At 36.2% G+C, this 22,185-nt stretch overlaps 1 protein-coding gene across 3 annotated transcripts in view; it reads left to right on the forward strand.

Moving 5' to 3' along the window:
• The window catches only part of LOC145684233 (WD repeat-containing protein 48), a 144,186-nt gene that overhangs the window by 59,549 nt on the left and 62,452 nt on the right, over positions 1 to 22,185 (forward strand). For 2 of the 3 annotated variants that reach the window (XM_081756329.1, XM_081756330.1), the window contains exon 1: positions 19,275 to 19,516. The exons of the other annotated variant lie outside the window; for it this stretch is intronic. In XM_081756329.1, coding sequence (XP_081612455.1) covers positions 19,469 to 19,516 — 48 coding nt within the window. In that variant the 5' untranslated portion in view covers positions 19,275 to 19,468. Of the gene's footprint in view, positions 1 to 19,274; positions 19,517 to 22,185 lie in introns of those variants that run through there. 3 annotated transcript variants of the gene reach the window in all.

Here is a 22,185-nt window from a genome sequence, read left to right on the forward strand (position 1 = left end):
TTTTTTGTGACCTTAGTTTTCAAGGGATCATATTCAAATTTTGCATACGTATTCTGTGGACCTTTGACTATTTTTCATGGAAATACGAAATTTCCATGCTATGAACCCGTCATCACTAGCTCAGCATATATTTCACTATGTTGTAATTGAACAGTACTATACATCAGTCACGAACAAAGGCGTCCACAGAAAATTTCGCAGGGAGGGTGAAGAATACAAGCTTCCTTAATAAGTATAAACTTTTAATTTGAAAGCATAACTTCCTATTATAGAAATTATTATTAACCTATGCAATTTTCCAGAGTGGTCGACTGGCCCTTCGACTCCCTCTGTGGACGCCCATGGTCATAAATATCGTGAGGAATTATGTATTTTATTAATACCCAAGTCTCTTGCACGTAACTAAAAGGTACCGTCTTTAATGGTCACACAGGCCTACATGAAAGAATAGTTAGGCCTATCTACATCCTTATTGCAAACAGTGTATCACAAAAATTCAGTAGGCACACCTCTATGGCTCTATAAAGTTACGTGTTTTTATTACTAACAATTCAAAGTACTCACAGAGCTGAACACAAACAATAAATAAATAAAAATAAAAGATAAATAAAAATAGATAAATTTATAATTTCGCTGTTGTTACAAGCCACACGACGTGTGATCCCCCTCTCACACGCAAACATAAAACAGCACAATCGTGATTGGTATGTATTCTTAATGCTTCATATATTTTTAATAACTGCATATGCATAATCTATCTTTACTTACCTCCTTAATCCTCAACCTCTTAAATCCAGCTGCCGGATCACAAGCTCCAAAATACACGCGTAGCACGTTTAAATACCACACAATTTCACACAAGCACACATCGATGCGGCGTAGCCAACGTACATTATATATATATATATATATATATATATATATATATATATATATATATATATATATATATATATATACTGAACCGGATGGTTAGCGCGTGTGCGTACGATGCACGTAGTCCCGGGTTCGATTTCTTGTGGACACTCAAAAGGTTTGGTGTTGGCCCAGAGAGTATGGAGAGGACAATTATGGAACTACCTGTATTAAGAAGTAGCGGACTTCGGTCTAGAAAGCCGGCGTTAACAACTTTAGGTAGGCCCGGGTCCCAAAGGTTTTGTCGTGCCAGCAGTGGCGTGCGGTGGTTATGCAACCGGGGAACAGGTCGACATAGATGGGAAATATTGTGTAACAAAACAACGGAACTGAAGTAAATGAGCTCTAATAAAATGTGCTTTTAAGAAATCAGAAAATTTTATTTGTAGCTGATTTTTTTTTTTTAGAACAGTAGTACATGCAGTAGCGGAATTGGGTGTAAAAACTAGGGGGAGGGGAATGTCATTACCTCAAATTGGTGGTCAAAAGGTCAAATATCTGTAAAAAGCATAGCCAATTAATCGTGTGTCGCAAAAAGTACTTCCGCCACTGAGTACAAATGCATGTGGAATCCACACAGTTTTTGGTTACACATAGAAATACACGCACTAACCAAAATTCCGCACATTTTGTGGAATTCGACACACATTCGGAACTCTTCCGGCAGAAATACTCAACTATCGTTCAGCCTTTATATTAATCACGTGACTACCAAAACGGGATGCAGGGGCGCAGCCCCAAGCGAATTCTGGAAATCAAGCAGCCATCAAACTAAACAAGTGTGTTAATTACAAAATAGTCCCGATTTCGCTCCAGCTCAATTCATGGGCAGTACTAAATGACAAAAGAATATGAAGAAAGTATGCGTAGCCCAAACCAGCAGGGCTAGATAAACGAAACCTGGAACGAAGGTGAGATCTGGGGGCGAAGCCCCCAGCGACCAAAGCTATTTTGTATATAAATAAACCGGCTAAATGGCTAGAAATACAGCAGAACGTAAATTTTCTCCCGAGTAAAAATTCCCGGTTTTTCATCAAAATTCCCTGACTTTTCCCTGACTTTTTCAGAGTTAAAAAATTCCCTGACTTTTCTCGGTTTTCCAGGTTTTCCAGGTAAGTGGCCACCCTGAAAACGAAAGAATAATCACGAGAAATCGCCATAATCAGGAAAAAAGAAGGAAGAAAAAGCCCACAAGAACAGGAACTAAGTTCAATTCGGAAGAAAAATACACAACGGTTGTTGAAATTGCGATAACGGTGATTCTATCTTGTAGGAAACCTCAAAAGAAGAAGATCCGACGGAAAATGAATCCATCCAAACTTATATGCTGCCGGAAATGACTGAAAATTAACTTCAAAGTTCAGTAGCTGCAAAACTATGTGATCTGTCATAATCGCTTCAAGGTATCTCTTAAGAACTAGTAAGTGTTCCAGGGATGTATCAAAGGAGAAGTAAATAAGGGTTCTTGAGCCCGTTCACTGTGAAATTTCTGACTTTGGTTGAAAGTATATATACGGTGAACTGTGTCTAAGTTGGTAATCATTAGTTCCATTATAAAGTGGCTAACTTAGATAAATTAAAGTCTTTTTAGAAAAAAAAAAAACAAGAACTATAGATTTTAAGCTCTTCTAATCCAGCTACAAATTATTATCAATGAATTATTTCGTATTGCATACGTATAACACAATAAAATTTTCTTCTCCAATATAAAAATACTATAAACTAAACAGCTAGTTCATCATTCGCCCAATATAATTTATATTTAATTTCAACATGCCAAACAGGTATGTTATTCTTTCTTACCTTCAGCTCAAAAAATAGATGATACAAAATAAAATGTTAGTTCCAGGAAATACTCAAAATTTTCATATTGTCCCACCCGCAACTCTTAGCAGTGTAATATCAGAAGAAATCTATTCATCAATTCACATCTCTAAAATTACCCTCCCCCTTACCAATGAATTTAGCATTTCTATACGAAGGAGAGTCAAAAAGGTCTCGGAATTTCGCTGTAACTATTTGTTACCACAATACAGGCACACACTCAGGACCAGGGCCACTTTTCCGCTTAGACACGTTAGGCATTAGCCTAGGGCGCAAAAGATTTGGGGGCGCAAAAATTGGAGGAAAAAAAAGAGAATAATTAAAACAAGCTGGTGCAGAAAACGTCATTTCCGTTCTGATTGAGCTATCTGGTTACAAACAAACTAGATCTCGGCAGCTAATGTAAATGTGATACGTATAATTTTACTTTTGTTAATTGAAAATAGAGATTTATATTACTTGATACAGTAAATAAGAATACTTAAGGACAGTTGTTTGAAGATAACTGGGGGGTAAAACAAACTATTAACTGTACTAATATTAGGAAAAACTCTCCAAAGAGCAAAGACAAAGGGAAAACAGTAAGAGAGTTAAGGGAAAATCCCTCCCGAACCAAAACTGACAAAATAATAACTGAAAGAGGAGGTACCCTGGAAATAGTGGGGGGGCGTAACAATTTGAAATGCCTAGGTACCGGGAGTTTAAAAACGGTCCTGCTTAGAACTAGTGAATCAGCGGATTTCTGGCTCTTCTTCAAGATCGAAAAGGGCATCAAAGGTAACCGCTTTGCCACCGTAGAAGACATTCAAACCAACACGACGGCTGAACTTCGGAACATTATAAAACAGGATTTTCAACGTTGTTTCCAGTAATTGTATTTTCTCAAGGAGTTCATTTTGTAAGCGATTAAGTGAATGTGTAGCTATATTGTGGTAATAAATAGTTACAACTAAATTTCGAGAACTTTTTGACTGCCCTCACATCTACGTCGTTAGTGTATCATTAATTTATGTTAGCTTTGCTGAAACTATTGTTAATTTCAGAAAATACACTTTTCATTTGAAAAATAAACGGGCAGGATAACATCACTTTTCCTTGCCAAAAGGAAAAAAAATAATTTTTACAATTCTTCACCTCATATAACTAGTTTACGTTACTTTTGCTAAATTATCATTAGTTTCACAAAACTACACATTTATTCGAGAGACAAAATTTTCCTAAAAGTTTGAAATTAGCCCACCCACAATCAATTTTCATAATTTTCAACTCATATTGTTATTTTACGTTAGTTTTGGTAAAACTATCGTTAGGTTTCGAAAACTATACTTTTCATTACAAAAATAAAGTTTCCCGTCAAGTGTAAATTTAGGCTGCCCGTAAACAATCTTATAATTTTCCACCTCATGTCCTTAGTTTATCCTTACTTTACAGTACTTTTCCTAAAACTATCGTAAGTTTAAAAAAATTACTAAAATAAGTTTAAAAATCGACAAATAAGATTGCTCACTAAGTGTGAAATTAGCCCACACAAAATTTTCATAATTCTCGAACTCAAATCATTAACTTAAATAAGTTTTGCAAAGATCATGGTTATTTTCGCAAAAAGTACAATTTTCATTGAACTATAAATTTTTTCGCCAAGTGTGAAATGAGTCTGCTTTTAAGGAATTTTCACAAAAATGATGCGTTCAAAACACAAACTTTCAAGTCTGATTACTAAAATTTTCAGAAAAAAATTACAAAGCTTTTACGCCGCTTTCAAAACATGGAAAAGTGAAAACTATTTTGTCATACCATAAGAGTTATGGACATGAAGGGGCTCATGTTGAGTTCTTTAAAAGCACTTAAAAGGGCTTCAGGTAGAGTTCTTAATTATGAAATATGCCCCAAATGAGTAAAATTGGGCTTGAATTTGTTATGTACAAAACGTCTTGAACTTCCATTTCATTAATGGTAGTTTACGTTATTTTCTGCAAAAATTTTCATTACTTTCCATTTGTTTATTTATTGTACATAACGTTTCGCTATTTGTTTAATTTGTATCGTAATATATTATTGTTCGTTGTTACTTGATAAAAAACATCAGCACAAATTTTATGTAACTATACGTAGAACATATTCCAACGTCACAAATTATACACTAATGTGCTTATTTCGTAAATATCGACTCGTTATGAAACTTCAGTTCATTGGATTCCTTTCGCAATAAAGAGAATTATAGTTCTGATAAAACAAAAATATTCAAGATACAAGAGAGGATGTTATCTAACAATGCCTTTACAAAAACTAACGTAAACTAATGATAAAATATTGATATAAAGGTAAAAATTGTGAGTATTGTCAATGGTTGGGTAAACTTCACACTTGACAGGAAAATTTATTTCTGGAATAAAAATTATAGTTTTCGAACTTAATAATAGTTTAAGCAAAACTAACGGTATTTTTAATAAAATGATCGTAAACTAGTGACATGAGTAGAAAAATGTTGAAATTCGTTTGTGGGTACGAACCGTGAAGTTATCCTGTCTATTTATTTTCCGATAAAAAGTGTATTTTTCCGAAATTAATTATAGTTTTAGTGGAAAATTGTGAAAGTTCCACTAAAGTGGGGGTAGTTTACAATTGGTGGGAAGCCTTATTTCTGGAATAGAACTTGCACTTTTGCAAAACTAACGGTAGTTTTAGTAAAACTGACGTACAGTAACGATATAAGTTAGAAATTATGAAAATAGTTTATGGTTGTGTTAACTTCACATTTTGCGAGGTAAGACTTGCCAGTTATTTATTCTTCTACTTATTTTTTCCGTTGTTGTGCTAACATCTATATTTGACTCAGCCCCTGCCTGCTTTTGTATGTTGGTGGTTCACCTTCTTTATTGTCGTTACTTTTGTTTATAAATTCTTCTAGCCCACACCGCGCAATAGAAATCATTTGCTTACCTTCGGAATTATATTAAGTACTCGCCCGCACTGGTGAACCACTCGCCCCGGGAGAGTGGGTGAGTGGTTATTTGCATCCCTGCCCTATGCTCTTCTTTGCATGGCTTGCTGAGATGTCCGTACTATCAGCAAGTAAGGCACTTGGGAATTGATACGAAATTCTTAATGCCGTGGATCTGGAAAAATTAGTAGACTTTCCCTGTTGATAAAAGTTTTCATCTAATCCAGGATGTAACTTAAGTTACTAAGTGTCTTCGGTTTTCGTATATTGGCTCAGTGCGAAATCTGGGTTTTATTGGACTACATGTTCATCTTTGAAACCCTTTCCTACGTCCTAGATTATTATTAGTGTCTGTTTTTATTCTTTTTTGAGGTTCTCTACCTTCAAAGTTACTTGTAGCTTCTTATTTGAGACTATTTTTTCCATGTCTTGTTCTACGATTAGGGCATTCTTAGTGATTTTAACGTATGTTATTTTTATTCCCTCCCTAGCTGGACTTACAGCTTGGTTTGGTTTCATCCTTAAGCTTGAACCTCCTTCATTGTCTTTTTCTCTTATAAATATTGTAGGTCTCTGCTTGTTCTTCGTTTCCTCGATAGTTAATATTCTTTTTCTTCCTGCAACATTTTGGCTTGTAATGTTATATCCGCCACTGTTGAATATAATATAATGTCTAGTAATTTTCGGTTTCCTAGTCTCAGAATTTAATTGTGACGACAGATTTTTAACAGGATCCATTGAATTAAGTTTGCTTTGATTTTTTTAGTATGTTTTAGTTCTTTCTAGTAGTAGTGGTCCCGTTATATTGAGCCGAGTCAGCAAAAATTTTCTCGATTCTGATTGGCTGAGAGAGGTCACGTGACGTTAGGCCCCGCCCACGCGGGAAATTCAAATTTCCAGGTCACGTGGTATGACGTCATGAGTCACCCTGTGGGGAAATCCCTCATTCTCTTTTATGACCGGGATTTTTGAAATTTGTTCCCTTTTACGGGTAAGATGAGTGTTTATGATTGGTTGATAGCTGTCACGTGATTTTAGACCCTGCGATATTTGAAATTCGTTCCCTTTTACGGGTAAGATGAATCCTTTTGGTACCCCAATGCTGATTGGTTGATAGAGGTCACGTGATCTTAAGCCCTGTGACTTTTGAAATTCGTTCCCTTTTTACGAGTAAGATGAATGTTTTGGTACCTCGATTCTGATTGGCCGACAGAGGTCACATGATCTTAGACTCACCACACACCCCATGAGTGAAATATAGAGCGATATGTCGGTGATCACCCTAGACCTGTATTTTAGAATTTTGTTCCCTTTTATGGTTATCCTTAAAGTTCACATGAAGGGTTCAACCTCCTCCTTAAATAACCCTTTTTTGGTATCATGATATTGTACTGAAGTTTACATTAAATATTATCGTTCTCTCTTTGACAGATAAGATGATTACCAGCTTTTTTTACCTTGATGGAGATCCTGTCCTTGAATTAGTAGCCTATGTCTCTGGAAGTAACAATGATGAAAGAGGGGTGTTGCTTGTAGATTTCTTATAACACATTGTTGTGAGTTTAAGCGATTTTTTAAACGCTCAGTAAGCGCTTCATTAATGGAAACAGTGTTGCCAGATTTTTTTACCTAAACTGCTCCGATTCTTTTCGAAACGGTTCCGCAGAGTACAAGAAATTTTAAACTAAAAATTTTTCGAACTAAAAAAATTTGTAACTAAAAAATTTTAAACAAAAATTTTCAAACAAAAAAAATTTCGAACTAAAAATTTTGAAACAAAAATTTCAAAAAAATTCGAACTAAAAAATTTAAACTAAAAACTTTCGAACTAAATTTTCAAATCAAAAAATTTTCGAACAAAAAATTTTCGAACCCAAAAAAAAAATTCGAACTAAAAAAATTAAAAAATTTTCGAAAAATATTTTAAACTAAAAACTTTCGAACTAAATTTTCAAATCAAAATTTTTTCGAACTAAAAATTTAAACAAAAAATTTCGAACCAATTTTTAAAACAAGTTTCGTACTAAAGTTGTAAACCACATTTGAAAGTTTTCAAATCCAAATTTTTTTCGAACTAAATTAAAAACCAAATTTTGGACACTAAAAAATTCTTTAATTATTTTTTCGAACAAATCATGTAAACCAAATCTTGGATATATTTTCCACCTTAAATTTTCAAGATTACCATTTATTTGAAAACAAGTGTTCAGGGTTTCAAGAAATAATAAAACATATTTTTTTTCAACTTGTTGTATTTTAACGAAAGGTATGTGCTCTTCTCATACAAGTTTATTAACATAATAAATACAGGATCTAGTTTAATGAATATGTTGGACGTGTCATCATCTTCGAATGTTGTAGACGTATCCTGTAAAGAAAAAGAAGAAACGACGGATTAATTTAAGAATTTCTTTTTTCTGAAACAATAAAAATGAGTCAATATTGATAAGAGAGAAATAAAACTTACTCGTAAATGATGGATCTGTTTAGGCTCATCTTCCTCCTCGGGTACGAGATAACACCATTTCATCCACTGATGGATGTTTACGAACTTTTTCTGGGTACTGCATTTTTCTAGCTGTTGCACCTTTATGGTCAAGGTTCCCCCTTGGGTACGAGATGACTGCATTTCTTCCACTGATGGTTGTGTTGATGGTTTATAAACTCTTGTGGGTACTTCATTTTCTTCTTGGTGTTGCTGCTTTGTGGTTAAGGAGTGAAAAAAAAAGGAAAAGGAAAAAAGAAATGGCGGCCTTATTGGGTATTTACAGTTTTTTCTTCTTCATCTTCTTTTTCCAGTTCCATCTTCTGTTTTTTAACGTACCCGTACGGAACCGTATCATAGGAATTGAATTCTTTAAATCGACGTTTTGTGTACTGGATACTGTACATTTTTTCTTCTTTGCGTGTGACGATGGTATGGTCTTTGGTCCTGCATATCTTATGGGGGATAGTGATGGTGACTTGTCCACGGCATTGATTTGTAATCATTTCTTTTAGCGTGTTGAAATTTAATTGTTGTCCTGCATTGTAATTTAATGTAAATCCTCTAATTTTACATATGTAGCTGGTGACGTTGGTGTCCGGATTGTATATTTCTAGGCTGTAATTTTTTGGTCCTCCACTGACAAATGTCTTGATGTATGCTCGTGGTCCGTAAGACTCCATCTCATTCGATAAGCATCCCAAGTACGTAGAAGGTTCAATGGTTGGCTCCCCGGGCTTCTCCGTAAATATTACAGAATCCGTGTCGAAATATAAAACACGTTCCTGCAACATTTCCAGGTACTTGTACAGTTCCAGACGTGCCTGACATGTTGTAAATGCACCTAACACGACATTGGTGTTTCGGTTTTGAACAGGCACATGTTCATTGTACTCCCAGAACGCATACAACATCGTATCATTGATGGGTACAATTTGATGGAGTTTAATGTCGGGGGAAGTGAGTTTTTCATAAAATTCTTCCGGCCGATCAATAATTGTGGTCTGGCTAAAGTTTGATCTTTGCGAAAGTTTTCCCCAAAGAGCATTAACACAAAGCTTAGATAAACTTCTTCGTGCAGGATTATTTTCAATTTTGGACGGATCCAATGCAATACCTTCACGCTCCAGGACGGTTTGTATGAATTTTGATTTGTCTTCTTCGCTGACACAGGAACTAGGCCAGCCAGACGCTTCCATTTTTGATTTTAAAAATGTATTGATATATTCCGTGAACAAGCCACCTGTTTTCGTGATGGGATCATATTGTTCAATGTCATAATCCCAAATTTCAAAAATTTCCACTGGTTGATATCCTAATTCTATTGCTTTCTGGATTTCATATGATACCCATGTTCCAGTGAGGCATCGCTCCTGGTCGTTGTGTGTACACGTTGCTGTAGGGTCTGGGTTCATTTCTTCGGCACACGCAGCACACAGTGGAAAGAGTAGTTTCTTGTTACATCGGTAAGGCAGGAGACCATGATAAAGATGGCGACTTGGTAATATCGACATTTTGATTAGACCATTGACTTTATTTATTGGTGGTATATTTTCATCACCCTGTAGATAAATTCGTGGATGGCCTACAGGGTATTTAGCACACTTATTGATGTAAGGATAAAGCGAGACAATATCGAAATATTTTATTACTTCCCCCGCTTTTTCGTCGACTTGGTGGTACAATTTCACGCAATTGGTCCTTCCTCCAAAAAAACTATCTCTTGGATTTAATGGTCTGCGGTTCATGTACGGGTGATTCTTCAGATACGTCGCCATTGCAGGATTTTGTTTTAAGAACTGATTAAATTCGCACTCCCACATTTCATGTACAATGTACCCCAATTCACGCAGTCTTGCATTTTTTTCTTTGCGTTCGTTCATAACGGAATTCCATGGTGTCTTCTGGATTGCTGTAGATGGGCTGATTACGGCCTGTAGTAAAACATACTTTACACCCGTGGTAAAAGCAGCCGGCATGCTCGTAGACGTGCTCCTCTAACGTCTCAGGATCTTGGTAGTAACCATCAACATGGAATCCCGCAATAAACACTTCTTTTTGTCGGGCCGCATGTAAGATTTGTTTTTCTTCGGTTTTTTCAATGTAGGCCAGCCATTGCATTGCAGCGATCGATTGGGTACTTCTCCATCGATAGCCATGTGCCGGTAGAATTCCAATGGTGTTGGGTTTAAGGAAATTCCGGCGAAATACTAAATTGGAAGCACTGGCAATCGTGATCGTCTCCAAGAAGGGATTCACTTTGGTTTCTGTTTCAAATGACGTCATAAACGAAACGCATGCTTGTCGCAGTACATTGACATCTTGAATACAATACTTGAGAATTTCTTTCTGGAAATCAAACGTGTCATTACGATGATCGTTGTACCACTGCATGAACTTGTTTCTCTCTTCGACGGCCATTTCATCTGCACCATAATACTTTGTTTCCGGAAGTGGTCCAATATACGATTGATTCTCCTTGGTGTTGAAGAAATGCGGGAAGTAGCCTTTGGTTGCGGGTAAATTGAACGCTTTTGACAATTTACTTAATGCCATAGGTAGGAAGTTCAACGAGTCAATGAACGTCAGATTATTCAACGTTAAACTCAGTATCTTGGTCCCATTTAATATGACGTCAGGTCTCCATTGGCATTGTTCGACCATGGTCTTTAGGATAAAATGTCCATCGTATCCCTTAGCGTTGTGCGCGAGGCAGAAAATCCTATTTATATTGGGACGACGTTCCCGCAAGTACTGGAGAAAATCATAAACTGGATCCTCTCCTTGGAAAATATGCTGGCGCTGACCACACGTACTGCAAGACTGCTGGATATTATTGTTTTCAACACATACATAACATACTTGTTGTGCAACCAATAAATTTGGAATGTGTACATACGTATTATCACCAATATTCGTGTCCTGCATAGATTCTATATCATAGAATATCAACAAGGCTTTCTTTGCGTGCATGAGTGAAGGAACACCAGGTTTCAAGCATTGTCGATCAGGAAGCATAAAACATTGATGGGATCCCGGAACAATCTTCTTACAAACATTGCAAAAGATCTCATTACAATCATGAAGTCGTTGTCCAGTATGCACAAAAGAATAAACTCTGTAGCATTTAGTACATTGCTTCACCATTTTGCATACAGGTTCCCCACGATGATATACAATATTACGATGATTGTTAAAACATTGTTCCCCATAAAATTGCCGATTGCAGTCGTTGCATAATACCGGCGTTTGGTTCTTGTCGCATAGAGGTCTCTGTAGACATTTGGAGCATGTTACAGGACAATTTTTCACATGTCTGTTACGTTCACTGTATTTTTTATGGCACGCTTCACAGTAGAACTTGGTTGCAAAACAAGCAGTTAAGGATTGAATGATGTCAAAATGGCCAGCCAAACAAATCAAATTTATGGGAGTGCGATTTTCGTCGTTGGGCCCCTCGTACATGATGTCACGGCCTGTGAAACTGGTATACACTGTAATTTTATATTCTTTGAGGTATGCCTGGAATTGTCGAATTTCATTTACACTGGCACCATGATCCAAATTCACTCCTGCATTTGCACATAATGCATTCACTTCATCGTCCACAACACATTTTGATTGATCTTGATATTGTCTATGTCGTTTCACATCTACATTCTTGTATTTTTTCAGGCCAATAGCAATAACAAGGGCGTACGCCAAACACCTTGAATCTTGATTTTTTACACGTACAATCCCTCGCTTGCAACGTAACAATTCTTCATTTTGAAGTACTCCTTGTGCTAAACGATCTCCATATCCGTATCCTCTTGGAATATCCACACGATGGAAATGAACCGTGAATGGCTCGTGCAGGAGAAATGCATTGTTACTTTGTAACACTCTTTCAAAGGAGGCCCACATCGTTTCCAGTGTCAAGTTTCGTGCTTGGCGAAAACTCACCCAAAATGGTTTATTGGTATTCCGTGGTGATATTACCGATAAACCAACCATCGCCTCATCGTCGACATTGGCTAACAAATGGTCTAGCATTGCTTGGAAACTATTATGCACATACTGTATGATATCGGTTCCTACGGGCGGTGCGTTGAATTGAACTTCGAGCATTCTGCCCTCAATGTTAAATCGTCTATAATGACGAGTGATTTCATTGCGAACAATAAAACCCGATTCGGCCATGGTTAGAAAAGGAGAAAACAAACAAACAGGTACGGTAAAACAAATATGTAATGTGGGGAAAAAAGGAATTGAGCAGCGTGAATTTACTACAAAAGAAAAGAAGAAAGAAAAATCTTAATCACCTGATAAACAGAAAATCATAACATTCATGATAAATTCTTAACTAAGCAATTCATGTAAAGGTCCTGAGTTTGATTCCCTGGCGGTGACGTTCAGAATCTCATTATGAAAGCACGTGTACTAGAAATCAAAGTTTTTTTTTAAAATAATTATGTTACTGAAATGAGTGTTTTATTGCTGTCAAACTCGAGAGCATTACATCAGCATGTAACTGACCTACCATTCTATAGTGATAAAAAGAATGCATGAAATGAATGAATGTTTCATCAGTGCTGAGATGTTAGAAAGCACGCGTAAGCATTTTTTCTACCCACAACGACCTTTAAATGATGCGTTTGCAAGTTGAAGAGACTCATCAAACATTAACGATACACATACGTAATTGTCGAAACAAAATCTGTATAGCGTATTTTTTTATTATTATTGTGACTAAGCGGTTAGCGTACATGGTTCGGACGTGGAAGGTCCTGGTTCAAGCCTCGGTGGGTTTGCTTTCCACGTCGGGGCATGTCAAGCCTTTTCTGTAATTTAATATTCTCACGCGTTATCATACATTCTTTTCAAAACTAAGCTAAATGGTTGACGTGCACACCTCATAATACATAAACGTACATAAATCGTCTATAATGACGAGTGATTTCATTGCGAACAGTAAAACCCGATTGGACCATGATTAAAAATGAAAACAAACAAACAGGTACGGTAAAACAAATATGTAATGGGAAAAAAGGAATTGAGCAGCGTGAATTTGAGTTGATTTTTTGATTTTTTAGTTTAGCGTCCCTTTCAGCAGCGAGGCTATATGAGACGTGGACCTACTGATTAACGTGGAATCCGAACCACATGAGCTCCCCGCCGGGAATCGAACCCTGGTCTCCCACGCCAAAGGTACGTATGCTAACCGCTTAGTTCGGGAAATCATAACATTCATGATAAATTCTTAACTAAGCAATTCATGTAAAGGTCCTGAGTTTGATTCCTGGCGGTGACGTTCAGAATCTCATTATGAAAGCACGCGTACTAAAAATCAAAGTTTTTTTAAATAATTATGTTACTGAAATGAGTGTTTTATTGCTGTCAAACTCGAGAGCATTACATCAGCATGTAACTGACCTACCATTCTATAGTGATAAAAAGAATGCATGAATGAATGTTTCAACAGTACTGAGATGTGATAAAGCACTCGTAAGCATTTTTTTTTTCCACTCACAACGACCTTTAAATGATGCGTTTGCAAGTTGAAGAGATTCACCAACCATTAACGTTATACATACGTAATTGTCAAAACAAAATCTGTATAGCGTAAATCTTTTAACCACATATTCATGCACTCGTGGCTAAGCGGTTAGCGTACATGCTTCTAACGTGGAAGGTCCTGGTTCAATCCTCGGTGGGTTTGCTTTCCCACATCGGATCGCTGTCAAGTCTTTTCTGAAATTTAATATTCTCATGCGTTATCATACATTCTTTTCAAAACTAAGCTAAATGATTGACGTACACGCCTCTGGCCCTGGTTCAATCCCGGGCGGTTGCTCGAATATCACGTTAAGCTGAAGGGGCCGCTAATGCTTTTAAAGGGTATCGAACCATATTATTCTCAGACATAGTTTCTGAAATTTTGTAATGCATTCTTTTCAAAACTAAGCGCACACATTTTTCTGGCCATGGTTCAATTCCCGACGGGTGCTCGCTGAAGGGACGCTAAACCATATCATTTATCGTGCTTACTTTTAATGTGTGGGGGTTCCTGATTCGTACTCCCACTTTCCCATTCCACTAATTTCTTCATAGTCTAAATATTTCGTACTAAAAGTAAAACAGTGTATTCGTGATCCGCCCACAAATATAAAATAAAAATGATTTTCGAATCTTGTGTGAAAAATAAAATCTCACTGAACTTACCTCAAATTCAATGAACAAAAAGTCGGTGTAGTAAAGCTTCTTAAATGAAGACACTTTTCAAGAACAGACCTTCTCACACGATAGTTGAGAGCGATGTAGGATTTGAAAAATGAAATTTAGATTTTTATTTAGGTCGCTGTGAAAACGATGTCATCAACCAATCAGAAACGAGGAAATTTATAAAATGACATCACAACGAACCAATCAAAACGCTCGCTGCTTTTGTCATGAATCACGAACGAAAACGATGTGTAACAATCGATCGTGACGTCATTCAAGTTTCTCAATAGTTACAACATCTAGTATCACAGTTCTGATCCCAAAATGCTTTCTGTCAGGATCATGTCACTACTTGTCGTAACTGTGACGACATTTCATTTTCATCATATTCCATACGTGAATGTCAATGTTTGCTTTTTTCCATGAATCATGCTGACACGTTCGTAGTAAAACAAAAGTAATGCGATCCGCTGACGTTTGCATTTTCAATCATATGTGCTTCTATGTCGTCACACAAAGAAGTCTATCAGCATTTTATTTTAATCCACGTTACACTGTCAGATTTATTTTCTTAAAGTATATGTGTATCCTTTTCAAGGACCATGGTTCGAAACCCACCAAGCATAATTAAATCCGAATTCATTCATAGCTAAGCGGTTAGGATACACATCTTTGGTTTGAAAGACCTGAGTTCGATTCCTGGAGAAACATTTCTTAGGATTTTTCTAAAACTTGGTTTCAATTTCTAGTTCGAAAATTTTAAAAGTTTAGTTCGATAAAAAGTTTGATTTGAGAAGCGTTACACTGTCAGATTTATTTTCTTAAAGTATATGTGTATCCTTTTCAAGGACCATGGTTCGAAACCCACCAAGATCGATTAAAACCGAATTCATTTAAGCGGTTAGCATACACATCTTTGGTTTGAAAGACCTGAGTTCGATTCCTGAAAAAAACATTTCTTAGGATTTTTTCTTAAACTTGGTTTAAATTTCTAGTTCGAAAATTTTAAAAGTTTAGTTCGATAAAAAGTTTGATTTGAAAATTTTTAGATGTGATTTACATCTTTAGTTCGAAACTTTTGTTTTTAAAAATGTTTTAGTTCGACAAAATTTTGTTTCAATTTTTTTAGTTCGAAATTTTTTTTGGGGTTCGAAAATTTTTTGTTTGAAACTTTTTTGTTTCAAAATTTTTTAGTTCGAAATTTTTTTTGGGGTTCGAAAATTTTTTGTTTGAAACTTTTTTGTTTCAAAATTTTTTGTTTGAAAATTTTTGTTTAAAATTTTTTTAGTTTTGAAATTTTTTAGTTCGAAAAATTTTTTAGTTTAAAATTTCTTGTACTCTGCGGAACCGTTTCGAAAAGAATCGGAGCAGTTTAGGTAAGAAAAATCTGGCAACACTGTTTCCATTAATGAAGCGCTTACTGAGCGTTTAAAAAATCGCTTAAACTCACAACAATGTGATATAAGAAATTTACAAGCGACACCCCTCTTTCATCATTGTTACTTCCAGAGACATAGGCAACTAATTCAAGGACAGGATCTCCATCAAGGTAAAAAAAGCTGGTAATCATCTTATCTGTCAAAGAGAACGATAATATTTAATGTAAACTTCAGTACAATATCATGATACCAAAAAAGGGTTATTTAAGGAGGAGGTTGAACCCTTCATGTGAACTTTAAGGATAACCATAAAAGGGAACAAAATTCTAAAATACAGGTCTAGGGTGATCACCGACATATCGCTCTATATTTCACTCATGGGGTGTGTGGCGGGTCTAAGATCATGTGACCTCTGTCGGCCAATCAGAATCGAGGTACCAAAACACTCATCTTACTCGTAAAAAAAGGGAACGAATTTCAAAAGTCACAGGGCTTAAGATCACGTGACCTCTATCAACCAATCAGCATTGGGGTACCAAAAGGATTCATCTTACCCGTAAAAGGGAACGAATTTCAAATATCGCAGGGTCTAAAATCACGTGACAGCTATCAACCAATCATAAACACTCATCTTACCCGTAAAAGGGAACAAATTTCAAAAATCCCGGTCATAAAAGAGAATGAGGGATTTCCCCACAGGGTGACTCATGACGTCATACCACGTGACCTGGAAATTTGAATTTCCCGCGTGGGCGGGGCCTAACGTCACGTGACCTCTCTCAGCCAATCAGAATCGAGAAAATTTTTGCTGACTCGGCTCAATATAACGGGACCACTACTACTTTTCTTTTACAGCGTTGTCAATAAACTGCAGTGATAAAGCAAAACCAGTCATTATATCTTACTTAATTTCCTCTCTTTCGTCAAAAAAATTAATTTCGTCTCTTTCTAAGCCTAGTGTACCGAAATCGTAGTTTCTATTATTTTCATTTTGCTTGAATATCTCCCTTCCTTTTTCTTTTTTCCTCCATTTTCTTCTAGATTAAAATCCACTTTCCTCTTTTCATATCGGGGCAGGAAGAGATAGAGAGAGAGAGAGAGAGAGAGAGAGAGAGAAAGAGGGTTGAAATTTACTAAACGAATTTCGTCTACCAGTTTTCGTCGTGGTCTTGTGGTTAGAGTACTGAATTATCACACTGTAGTTCAAGATTCAGACACACTCCACTATATTTATTTATTTATTTATGACAATATTATTCAGTCGAGTGCTCAAAATGATTTCCTTTGGCTCCCACAGCGGTGTAGACATTGTAACCAATTTCCGGTGGCATTCTGGATAGTTTGAAGTGTAACGTTGTTCCAGGCGTCTGTCAGTTTAGCTTTCAGGCCATCAATGTTTGTGTTGTTTCTCCTGTGTCCTTGAACCTTCTGTAGCAGTATACCCCAAATGCAATAATCCATCACGTTGAGATCTGGACTTTTAGACGGCCAGTCGTTAGGTTCGATGAAGTCAGGAGTATTAATTCTTATCCATGTCACAGTATCGATTGCTGTATGGGCCTTCCCACCGTCTTCCTGTCATGTCCATTCGTGATCACACATAACTGTGTTAATGTCTTGGAACATCTGGGTGCACACACGTAATATACACAATGGAACAGCACAAAACTATACAACTGCACATAACACACATTATTGGACATACAATCGCTCTTATTGTAGAAAATCCAAAATTCCTGTTTTTTTGTGGGGCACGCTGTAGTATCTAAAGTTACAGATTTCAAATGTTGTGGAGAGAGTCCTCTTTCCGTTACGGCCTGCGTCAACGTATCGCATAATGTGATTTTTCTAGATAATGGCTATAATAGAGAGTTTTGAAAGTTTAGCATGGAATTTTACACCGCGATTTTTTTGCGTCTGGTAATATGAAATAAGGCCAAAGATTGGTGATATATATGTTTTTCTAAACATTTTTGAGGTTTTTGAAAAGAATTTTCAGAGCAAAAGTGTAATTTTTTCAAATTGTGATTTTGTATTGCTTGAGATTGGCATCACTGATTCTGAGCAGATGGAATCAGTGATGCCTGCTCGACAGAAATTTCACGTATCGTGGGAAAATCAGGCTACATTTTGTTTATATGGGGAAAATGGAAAATACCTTTTAAAAGCTGAAAAACCTGCGAATTTTCAATATTCTGAAATTAAAATATACTTCAACTGCAGGCAGGCCCGTAGCCAGCCTGATTTAATAGAGGGGCAGAAATGAAGACCGAGGGGTTAATGGCAAAGACATCAAAGAACACCATAAAGTTGTACATTTATTTATTATTACGGAATCTATATTTATTTTTGAATTACCGAAACTGTAAATTTTTGTGTTCTTAATACAAGCTCTTTCCGAGGTACTTTGTTTCATATTAATAATTAAAACTGAAGTATTTCTTTTTTAAACATTAGAAGTAAATTATATTACAGCAATTTTAGATTATACCAATACAAAATAGAAGTATATGTTTTATTCAACGTTTGCACTCAATTTTCTACCTTCCAAAATAAGCGAGACACTACAGTTTATTTATATTCACAACTAACGTTCTAGACTAAGATACTGTTCTTTAGAAGTGCACCTGGTATCCTTGGATGCTTGTCATGGTTGTAATAATAGAATACGGTTGAAATTCTTGAAATGGGTGAAGGCAATAGAAGATGTTTGGTGCATCTAGCAAGAAACGTAATTTTACACAGAAATGAATAGAATTCGCAAAGTTGAATTTAATTTGGTAAATATAATTGCAAGAATTTCACAGGTTTAGAGTCAGTTTGAAAATTCTCTTCTGTGTTATATTTTAGAGGGGGCAAATAATTTAGGGGCAGTACCCTCCTCCCTAGCCCCTACCTGGCTACAGGCCTGACTGTAGGACGACAATAATTTGATTGACACAATCCAGAAATTTTCTACTCCCTATGTTTAGATAATAATTGCCCAACTGAACAATTTGTAACGTTAGTGACTTCAATGCCATTTCAAATTTCCGTAATTTAGAAATCTCAGAACACTGGTGTTGTCCCTTCCACATTCTACGAGGAAGATGAGAGAATATTTTCCGCTTCAAATGACTTTAAACATAGAAAAGAATAAAATAAGCGATGAAAATTCAGTTTGTGTTTTTATTTCCTCGTAGCAGGCAGAAAATATTAACTGCACAACATTTTATGTTACGAAATGACACCTAGATCTTAACAACAAACAAGATTATACGAATTGTGCGGTAGCAAGGAGCGTGAACATCAGAGAAGTTTTATTTTTAAACGAACTGTCTTCGTATTATGCAGACAGATAAAATTAAAGTTGTAATTTATTTCTAACATAATTAATTAGACACGTAAATATCTCTTCGATTGTGGTCAATTTTTATAAATGTATTGTAAAATTCCGTATAGGGCTATAGACATTTTTATCGATTTTCGGAGTGTGACTTTTTCAGAATCGAGGGAAAATTTGGACCGGCATGAGGGAAATTTTACTTAACTTGGTTGGCATTACTGTGTAGAATTTTTATCGTGATTTGTATGTGAAAATGAGGATGTGGATTATTATTGTTTTGTTTTCATGAAATATTGAACATATAAGGATGGATTTTATATACTCAAACAATTTTAGTTGAATGATCAGTGTAATGCTTTTTTGAATTTGGACAAATTATGTATTGTTAATAGAATATGGCTACACATAAAAGTGGCGGCCAAAGCGGCAGGAAAAAAGTTCAAGTAAGATTCAATGTGACATGCTTTATCTCAGTATTCAAATGCAGATTAAGAATAGAGTTTCGAACGTTTAGGGATTTATGGAAAAGTTAATTGTTTTAGAGAGAGAGACTAATACAAGCAACCTATTTGTGCAGGTGTCATACCTCGAAATCAATAAGCTAGTCCTTCCTACTGGTTTACGGAGTAGAACTAGCGCTCGCCTGTGATTTGCGAGGTCTCGGATTGATATCCGGTGGGAGACTATTAAAATTCGAATGTATTCCAGTGTTCGGATTCCATCGTAAACTGTAAATGCACATCCCGTATAGTTTCGGTGCTGTAAAAGAACTCTAAACTAAACACTGTTAGTGTTAAGTTTCCAACTCCGTTAGAATACAGCTTTTACTCCTAACGGGAGTTATCACTTTCCTATTGTGACTGCGACAGTCTTTGGACTGGCTCTTTCAGTTTCCAGTGGATTACGAACAAATCACTTTGTGCATATATAATTAGCAATTGAAAATGGAATATTTGAGTTTTATATCCTCCGGCCATTCTAAAGGAGACAGTGATGAGAATTGAATGGTGGGAGGAAACGGGAGAACTCCGAGGGAGTACACGCACACGGTGTTTGTCCACCACTTGTTCACTTGGCGCGAGCTGAAATGAGAGGTGAACAGTCTACCGCAGCCCTCTTAATTAACAATTCAGTGTGTAATAAAGGAAGGTATCTCAGACATTAATTATACTTCGTGCAACAAAATTATATATTTTGTTGTTTATGATGATACCTGCTTTTGTAATTTGATATAGAACGATATAAGGATTAGATATTCACAATCCAGTCTCGCAGGTTGGAATTTACTCATGGCATAAGTGTTGTGCTGTAATTTTAGGATTCCTTTCATTACCATAAGTTAGTTTTCATGCTTTCCTGTAGTCTATGGGGCAGAACTAAAGAATATAGAAATTATAAGTACCGGTAAGATATAATGGGTAGTAAAATACAAAGGTTACCACCGAATAAGTTTTAAAGATATTGGTAGAGAAGCTATGTAAAGAAAAAATATGTTATTGATTTCTCTATTATAGTTATTGCAGGTCCTTGTATTCTCCATCTGCGGAAGTATAGGTAATAAATACTGAAAGTCACTGATAAGAGGTCTTACTTTATACAAAAGATTGTGTTTATATTAGCTATGTATTGGTAACGCTGTTTTTGTTTTCTGTAAGTAAATTTAATCGCCTCGCACATCCAAGTGCAGATTAACAACAGTGAGGCATAAACATACTAAGTATTCATACACTGTCTTTGATATAAAATAGACTCCTATACTATGGTCGCTATGTCTCTGGCTCTGACAGCACGTGGACAAAACAATGTTGCGAATTTGTCGTGAGTTTAACCGCACACACTAAGAATAAATAGAAAAAGCATGCAAATACAATCGAAATGAATTGCTTAATAAATGCTGAATTTTCATGGAATTTTTCAAACTTTTCGTTTAAGGATACAAATTAAAAATAGCCAGAATTAAACATAACAAAGTAATCGAGTAAACTGACTTACCTTCGCTGCCTGCATGTTTTCGTCACTATCGATAGGTTGAACTTCACAGTCTTAAAATAATTTGTTAGCGTTAACTGCCTCAATTTCTTCTTCGTCGCTGGAACACAGGTCCCCCTTCCCATTTAGCTGTAATAAAGACAGAAAACAAGAAGCCCTGCGGGGCTCTAACCCGCATTCACTCGCCAACGCTCGTTCGGCAATACTATGTGAATTAATTATTAAACTTTGGTACAGAAAGGAACCAACCTAGCTACTAACCTATATCGAGGGACCTGTGTTCTAGAACCTTCCCTTAAAAGGGCAGTGATATGGTGGAAGTCTAATAACTGTATGCCCGTGAACCTCATCAATTCCACCGATTTCATGTGATGGCTGTCTTGGCTTATAGATTTTTTTTAATGCCGTTAATTCTGTTTTTTTCATATCTAGCGATACTCCAGGAAAATTATTTATTTCTAGCCACCTTATAATGTCCTTTTTGCTGTTCGTATTTGGAGGTTTATTCGTTTGAACGGAATGATAAGTCGCGTTATCAAGCACGATTACGGAATTCTCGTTAATATTTGGAAGCAGACTATTAACAAACCAGTCTTTGAAAGTTGTGGAATTCACTTCCTCGTGGTAATCACAAGTGCTCTTTGATTTGAAAAGCAACATTGCCTCAGGTACAAATCCGCGCACAGTCCCAGCATGAAGCAAAATAAGTAGACCTCCCTTGCCAATAGGTATCTTCATTGTCCCTTTGGATGTATCGTCTGTCCACGCACTACTTCTCGTGTGTCCTGCTTTCACCCATGTTTCGTCCAGCCATACTAAGTTTTTCGGGTTCATTTTCATCATCATTTTCAAAAATTTGCAACGAGCCGCAACAATATCGCTTCTTTGCATATAGGCCAGTCAATGAAGGGTCGAATAAGGGGGGAAAAAATGGTGGAAAGCTGGAACAAATTTTATTTTCTTTATATAAGTGTCCGTAACAACATACTAATTTTGCACCACTACTACTCGGGATTTGGCAACCATCTTGGAAAAATGGCGTCAATTTTTTTTTTTTTTTTTTTTTTTTTTTTTTTTTTTTTTTTTTTTTTTGCAAATATCTCGCATGGAAAGCATTTTAGAG

This window comes from Thermobia domestica, chromosome 4 (assembly GCF_964235325.1).
Source record: "Thermobia domestica chromosome 4, izTheDome1.hap1.1, whole genome shotgun sequence".
NCBI classification, from domain to species: Eukaryota; Metazoa; Arthropoda; class Insecta; order Zygentoma; family Lepismatidae; genus Thermobia; species Thermobia domestica.